Genomic DNA, 7,857 nt, shown 5'->3' on the forward strand with positions numbered 1-7,857 from the left:
GTTTCTGTACCATATATCCTATGTAAATCTGATGCCCAATTACGTTTGCTTTTCTAAGGAAGTTCATTCGTAATGCCATATAATCACTTTAAAACCTTGAATTCCATAACAGGATTGCAGGAATGCTATCTAAATTAAGTATTAGAACAAGGTGACTTGTCTTAAAATGTGGCAGATTTCTTAAACTGAAAAAATGTTCTAGTAGGGAACCAATAATTTGTTAAATAAAAAGAAACTTCAAATGCTGGAAATCTAAAATGAAGGATTGCTGAAAATATATAGCAGGTCCAACAGCATCTTCAAGTGTGATGAAGGATCCACACCTGAAATGTAAAGCTGTCTTTTCTCTTTACAGATGCTGACAGACCTACTGTGTATTTCCAGCACTTTCTATTAATGATTTATTTCTCCAGATTGGTTATGGTAAACTGTCATTTTCTTATGCCAGAACATCTTATTCCCTTATTTTATTACCACAAATACTTAAAAATAATCTTGTTTACTGGGCTCCAGTCTGTTTAAAAGTGTGCTAAATATTCACTCGTGTACAAATATTAAACATTTTGTGTTTTAAAGTTTTTCCGCCTTCTGAAATGTCATTCTCACTTTCATGCTGGGAAAGGGGCGATCAACCGGTCTCCAGCTCTTCACCAATTCACAACAGTATCCCAGAATGGCTCTCCCTTCAACTCCCCCTCCGTGGGGAAATACCCAATATATGTTGTGCCTCCTGAGCACGACTAATTACGGATCTTGCCATGTGGGAAACTGCAAGCAAAAACCTGGAACCCAATCTAGTGTGTTGCAATAGCAACTGAGGTAAGTCCGGATTCCATTATTCTGCAAGAGTTCTTTCCAAGGGCCAAACAATGGAAAATATGTGCTCTCATTTTCACACTAATTGGGTAGTGCTTCAATCATACCATTATTCCATTCAATCAATGGTCAATAAGTTGGGACAGCAGAATACTTTTTTGTTAAATAGGTCCTGTATTGGACCTAGTTATTGCACCTATCCATTGGCAGGATAGGCGCACCAACGTCAGTGTTCTCGCTCAGGCCAACATCCCCAGCATCGAAGCTTTGACCACGCTTGATCAGCTCCGATGGACGGGTCACATCGTCCGCATGCCCGATACGAGACTCCCAAAACAAGCGGTCTACTCGGAGCTCCGGCACGCCAAGAGAGCCCCAGGTGGGCAGAGGAAACGCTTCAAGGACACCCTCAAAGCCTCCTTGAAAAAGTGTAACATCCCCACCGACACCTGGGAATCCCTGGCCCAAGACCGCACAAAGTGGAGGAGAAGCATCCGGGAAGGCGCCAAACACCTTGAGTCTCTTTACCGGGAGCAAGCGGAAGCCAAGCGCAAACAGCGGAAGGAGCGCACATCAACCCAAGCACCCCGCCCACCCGCCCCTTCAACCGCCGTCTGCCCCACCTGTGACAGAGACTGTAAGTCCCGCATTGGACTCATCAGTCACCTGAGAACTCATTTTTAATGTGGAAGCAAGTCATCCTCGGTTCCGAGGGACTGCCGAAGAAGAAAAAGTATTGGACCCATAGGAAATAGAGCTACTCAAGTGTAAAATTAAACATTCTACATGCCAATTCTTTTAGAAGTGGATTTTCAGTTCCCTTACACAAACTGGTTATGTGGTATGCTTCTGTATGGTGACTAGCCAGACATATAACAAGGCTTCACCCATCCAAATAGCAACAATTATTTAAGTTTCTTTTAACCTTTGTTGACTGCATTGTTCACTAAATTTCTTTAATTCTTCATAATACTTGGCTATATTGTGGTACTGAGAATAACACGAGATGTAGGTTAGGAATTCCATGTGTATTTTGAAAGGTGCATTACTATAGACACTCAAACTATGTAAGTGCAATCTTAAAGGAAAACAGTTTAAGGAAGTTCAGAAAAATGATATCTGAACTAAATATATAATTTCAACCCCAATAGACAATGTTTTAATTTTCATATTCTTTATTTGGCAAAAATAAATACCTGAGGGCTGTATCAAATACTGTCTTACTTTCATGGGTAGAAAAATATGTACAATAATTACAGTATTTTACACATTTACAAATTTTATAATTACAATTATGCACCATAACTCAAATAATGTAGAAAGATTTACAAATCAGTCTTCTGCTACCAGTTAATGTAATTGAGAACAGTGCATACAAAATATCACTTTATACAGTAGTATCTAATTTTACATCTAGGACTTGCAACACTGCAATCTCTGCTTCTGGATGGCTCATTAATAACATTAAAAATGATTTAAGATACATAAAACATGGGCACCCAATCACATGACTTAGAAATCTTAGTGTACGTCATTGAAGTTTTTCATCAAGTTACATGATTGGGTAACCACGCTTCAGTATGCATCTCCAATTCTTTAAGATGAATTGAATACAGAAATTTCAGAGTAGCAATGGACAAAGAGAGCAGCTTCAACACCCGAGTGGCAGTCCTCCAATTGCACAGTCATCATAAGAGAAGGAAACCTGGGAAATAATGAATTACACATTAGCAACAATTCCAGTGGCAAACATTTTAATGTCATTACCTCAGACTATATGAATGATCTATTTAAGGTGATGGTTTTATTCTATCGAGCATGCTTATTTAGAGGTGGACAGTATCAATTACTTTAAGTCTTCAGTGGTTAGATAAGTTTTTTTTCCAGCTTACTCACCTCCCAGTCAGGAGATTCAGAATCCCACATCTGTTCTTCTTCACACATTATGAGTAAGGATGGATCCGTCACATTAATGAGTTCCATCTGGATTCTGGAATGATCTCTTCCCAAGGTCAGGTGGTACGGTGTACAGCCGTTGTACATCAGTACATTGGGGTCTGCTCCACAACGCAGCAACAGTGACACCATTTCAGCATCCTGCTCCTCCACTGCAAGATGGAGGGCCGTCCTACCACTTGATGGCTCCTGTGGAGAAAAACACACATTACAGTTAGTACTTGCCATGCAAGAGAAAACTAAAAAGTCACCATAGCAACAATTGAGATAATGATCAATTAGAAAGTGAATAATTAATATACCTGAGCATTAATGTCAGCTCCTAGTTGAGTTAAATATTTCACCATCTCATGAAGTCTGCTTTTGACTGCCAACTGCAAACATGTAAGACCTGAAATGGAAAAAGTGGAAAAATCTCAAATATTTGCAACTATCCAATATTCACCATCAAATATGTTAAATCCCATTAAGTTTCAAGTAAGTAAATTAAAGTTTTAAGTTAGCTGGTCACAATACCAATTTAAATTTTAAAAATGCAAAACTTATTCTGAAAAATTAGAATTCCTATTTGATCTACTAAATATAGTGGATGACTGTACCATTGTAGTTCTTGCTGTCCAAGAGGTTTCGGATATCGTGCCTTGTGATGAATTCGGTGATGGTCTTCACGCACAAAGACAAATTCATCTCACAAGCGATGTGTAGAGGTGTGTTCCCATTAATGTCCCTCAGTCCCAGATCTCCTCCAGCCCAAAGCAAAGAACGCAGCACCTCAGACTGCTGTGTGATCACTGCCAGATGCATGGGAGTCTGAACAAAACAAGACAAAGAATTCCAGTGAGAATACTGCAGGGCAAACCATGGAAAAGCACAGTACTGAGGAAAATTGAGATATGCTGGAGTTATTTGTGCCCCACTAATCAGTTACAGCACTTATTAATATGCTGGGGACTTCCCAGTCTGAAACAGGAACCACCCCATTCAACTGCTTCTGGTAGAACAATATGTTCTCAGAACTTTATAATCAACCAAATGTAATCCCCAATTTATTAAACTTAAAATAATAATGCCAGTGCTGTGCATAAAACTCCAGCTAATATTAGTACAGAACACCATAAACCTGGACCTGTAGTGAATGGGTTGTAAATATTTACCTGTTTCAGGTTGTTCTGACGGTGAAGGTATTGATCCCCTTCCCGGGTATTTTTGAGGATCTGGAACACAATTTCATTGGCTGTATGGATGATTGCCAAATGCAGAAACCTAAAAGAAGGGAAATGCCATGTTAAAACTTGCTAAATCAGGGGGGGGGGAAACACTGCTCAGCAGCTCAGCAACAACGTTGGAAGTCTCCAGGATTGCGCAAGCTCGGGTTTTTTGGGTACTTTCCACACTGTTAAATATTTATCAAACAACGGCTGGCTGGCCGCCTGCCAGGGGCTTTCCAGCCTCAAACAGGAACTGCACCGCCCAGCGCCGCCACTGCTAGAACATAATGTTCTCAGAAACTTTTAATCACACGCTCCAATCCGCAAAAACACTTTGTTCAGCAATTTTCATTTTAAAACCATTTTATCTGAAAACAATCAGTTGGATTAAAACGCCATAATTCAGTATTAATTGTCCACTTGATTTTGAGCCATGGACATTATCTTTGGTTCTTCAGTTGAAATTTTACCCGTAGTAGTCTAAAAGCGCTTGGTAAATTGTTATTTTAGTGGAACAGCTTACTTTTTCCAGCGAGCTTTACGCGCACTTTTACCAATGCAAGATTTTTGGGACAATATAAAACTTTCTTTAGTTTATGCAATTTCTTTATACAAGTACCTTAATTTAAAAAAAAGTCTCCAAATTACTTACGTATCTCCATCCTCCGAGACGAAGTCTTTCCAGCACTGGGCCGCCTCCGGCTTGTCGGCCAGGCTCAGCTCCCGGATCTCCTGCAGCATTTCCTCGTCCTTCTCATTCATTGAGCCAATGCCGCTGTCACAGCGCTCCTCCCAGAGCCCAGCCTGCTTACCGGCCCCGGGCTGCACTGATCCGCATGGATAATCCGGCTTCCCTCTGCATTTGCTGTGCTGATCCAGCCCATCGGTGCAGTTGTTAAATATGATGGGATCGGCCATGACTTCTGCACAAGTTTTCCCGCGAGAGGAGACAGGAAAAAAAACTCCAAACACAACCCAGAAAGGCAACCAGTAAAATACAATGGCAAGTTCTCCTCAAACACCAAACTCCTCTGCCACGTCTCAAGAGTGAGCGGCTGCTCTGCAAGACAACGATTTAAAACTTCGCATTTGGGGGATTTTTCTGGGCGGAGTTTCATGTCTCCGCCTCCAAGCTCTAGTCACGCAAAGTGCCTGTGCTTTTGGCTGGGAAATTCCAGAGAGCAGAAAATGTGTTCAATTAGAAAGAGAACAAGATGTACGGAATGGGGAAAAGAGGGAAAATCCCCCCCAGTCCACAGTTCAGTAATGAACAGGACCTTCCAGGAGGAAGGACTCGGCTACACATTAATAAAACCTAAAGTCCAGTTCTCACTACTGTTCGCACTAGTATACTTTGTGCACTATGCACGTTATTCTGCATTACCTATTAATTCACAAAAGAATTGCAGAGTTCTTTTTTTAGTAACATTTTCTTGAGCCCTTCCGGTATATTTTTTTGTGGTGAACTTCTGGTGGAGTGGGTGGAAATTTCGGAAGCTGTGTGAAAATATTAAAGAAAGTCCCATTGGTTACTGTACTGTGTGCACGGGAACATCCCGGCCCCAGAATGGGGTGCATTCGGCATTCAAGGTTATGCATCCTGTTCATTATCCCCGAACCAGTACCGTGGAAAGTCTGCATGGGAGGGGGGAATTTAAGCGAAGGTGGTTTTGAAACAAAATGACCTTTGATTTTCTAATTCATGACTTTTAGGGCACGGAGGGGAATGCATTAAACATAAAATGCACCAAGCTAATTCATCATCGTTTTGCAATGCCATTCCTTGTGTTTTGCAGATTGCTAAAGGTGCACAACATTCTCTGAAATCACATAGGATGGATTAAAATAACTTTTCATAACTCTTTTAAAAGCACGCTCTAGTGTTTTGCTCACTAAAACCTCCAGTGTAATACATTTAGGTCATTTAGGCCGTCAGTACCAAGCGTATGCTTGCAACATTTTACTGTTTCAAAAAGTGTTCTTTGGATTGATTTTTAAATTTTAGCAGATGTATTAAAATCAGAAGGATACATATCGTCAAAGAGATAAAGTACCTTCAACCAATCAACAGTCTTTGTTTATGGTATTGTTGCAATTACTATTTTAAAATACCATTGAAAACCATGGCAAAATGTTGCTAGTTAGTAATAGAAAATTTGCGCAGGAAATATTTCAAATGCAGCTCCTAAGGGAAAAAAATCTCCCTTCTACTGCATCTGTATTGTCTGCTATCTGACATCCAGTCCTAGATGAGCTGTAATGTTCTCAAATTAAACATTGGGAAGACTGAAGCCATTGTCTTCTACCCCAACCACAAGCTCCGTTCCCTAGCCACTGATTCTGTCACCCTCCATGGTCACTGTCTCAGGTTGAATCAGACTGTTCATAACCATGGCGTCCTATTTGACCCTGAGCTGAGCTGTCGAATTTCCTTTCCATCACAAAGGCCACTTACTTCCACCTCTGTAACATCACCGGTCTCTGCCCCAGCCTCAGCCCATCTGCTGCTGAAACCCTCATTCATGCTTTTGTTGACTCCAGAGTCAACTATTCCAATGTTCTCCTGGTTGTCCTCCCATCTTCCACCCTCCATAAACTTGAGCTCATCCAAAACTCTGCTGCCCGTACCTTAACCCACACCAAGTCCCGTTCACCCATCACCCTGTGCTCGCTGACCTACATTGGCTCCGAGTCCACCAAAACTCTGCTGCCCGTACCTTAACCCACACCAAGTCCCGTTCACCCATCACCCTGTGCTCGCTGACCTACATTGGCTCCGAGTCCACCAAAACTCTGCTGCCCGTACCTTAACCCACACCAAGTCCCGTTCACCCATCACCCTGTGCTCGCTGACCTACATTGGCTCCGAGTCCACCAAAACTCTGCTGCCCGTACCTTAACCCACACCAAGTCCCGTTCACCCATCACCCTGTGCTCGCTGACCTACATTGGCTCCCGGTCCACCAAAGCCTCGATCATAAAATTCTCATCCTTGTGATCAAATCCCTCCATGGCCTCACCCCTTCCTATCTCTGTGACCTCCTCCAGCACTACAACCCTCTAAGAACTCTGCATTCCACCAACTTTGGCCTCTTGTGCATCTCCCATTTCCTTCGCCCCAGCATTGGCAGCTGTGCTTTCAGCCATCTAGGCACTAAGCTTTGTAACCTTATAACTACTTTAATGTATGGTTTATTCAAATTTTTACATACTGCAATTCCCACCTTGCACAACAACATAGTGGGGTAGAGTTTTCGCTTGTTTAAGCTAGTAATATCTGCGCAATGCGGGTGAAATTGGGCGAACTAGTGCAAAAGATCGGGAAATGTTAAATATCAGTGAGTTACCCCCAAAATCACGTGCATTCGTGTTTTCAGCGATCTTTTCCGCTTGTTTAAGGTTCAATTTGCCTGGAACAGGCCCTGTCCACAAAACTGGCCACGCCCCCTTTCAAAATCGGGAGATTCTACTGATTGCACACGTTAGGGAAAGCTCATCAAATCGCGCTCCTTTCCTTAGATGCACAGGCACTAGTAGGCACATTTTTAAAGTTTTTTCATATCAAAAAATATTTAATTTACTAAGCAACGGACCAGTGTACACCAATGAAACTATTAAATAGTTCAGTTTAGTTTTTTAAAGTAATTTTTAGTGGTTTTAATTCAGGTGGAAGACTCTTATTAAAAATGCTTATAAAGAAAAAAAGAAAGATTTGCATTTACATAGTGTCTTTCACGACCACCGGACGTCTCAAAGCGCTTTACAGCCAATTACGTACTTTTTGAAGTGTAGTCACTGTTGTAATGTGGGAAACGCGACAGCCAATTTGTGCACAGCAAGCTCCCACAAACAGCAATGTGATAATGACCAGATAACC

At 41.7% G+C, this 7,857-nt stretch overlaps 1 protein-coding gene across 1 annotated transcript; it reads right to left on the reverse strand.

Moving 5' to 3' along the window:
• Positions 1-1,973: 1,973 nt before the first annotated feature.
• Positions 1,974-5,062, reverse strand: LOC147109418 (NF-kappa-B inhibitor alpha-like). The gene is made up of 6 exons (XM_086003332.1): positions 4,633-5,062; positions 3,927-4,035; positions 3,372-3,582; positions 3,075-3,163; positions 2,713-2,961; positions 1,974-2,521 (listed from the first exon to the last, which is right to left on the reverse strand). Exons 1-6 carry the CDS (start codon positions 4,896-4,898, stop codon positions 2,468-2,470), a joined length of 978 nt encoding a protein of 325 aa, XP_085859458.1. The 5' UTR covers positions 4,899-5,062; the 3' UTR covers positions 1,974-2,467.
• Between the last annotated feature and the right edge of the window lie 2,795 nt (positions 5,063-7,857).

The sequence above is a fragment of the Somniosus microcephalus genome, chromosome 12 (genome assembly GCF_052327205.1).
Source record: "Somniosus microcephalus isolate GS21.2 chromosome 12, FLI_Smic_1.0, whole genome shotgun sequence".
NCBI classification, from domain to species: Eukaryota; Metazoa; Chordata; class Chondrichthyes; order Squaliformes; family Somniosidae; genus Somniosus; species Somniosus microcephalus.

Bases quoted from the DNA above. Each gene is read 5' to 3' on its own strand.
- LOC147109418 (XM_086003332.1), bottom strand. From the start codon at position 4,898: ATGGCCGATCCCATCATATTTAACAACTGCACCGATGGGCTGGATCAG. The intron at 3,164-3,371 runs GTACAGTCATCC...TTTCCATTTCAG, and splicing joins GGACAGCAAGAACTACAATG to GTCTTACATGTTTGCAGTTG. The intron at 2,962-3,074 runs GTATATTAATTA...TTTTCTCCACAG, and splicing joins GAGCTGACATTAATGCTCAG to GAGCCATCAAGTGGTAGGAC.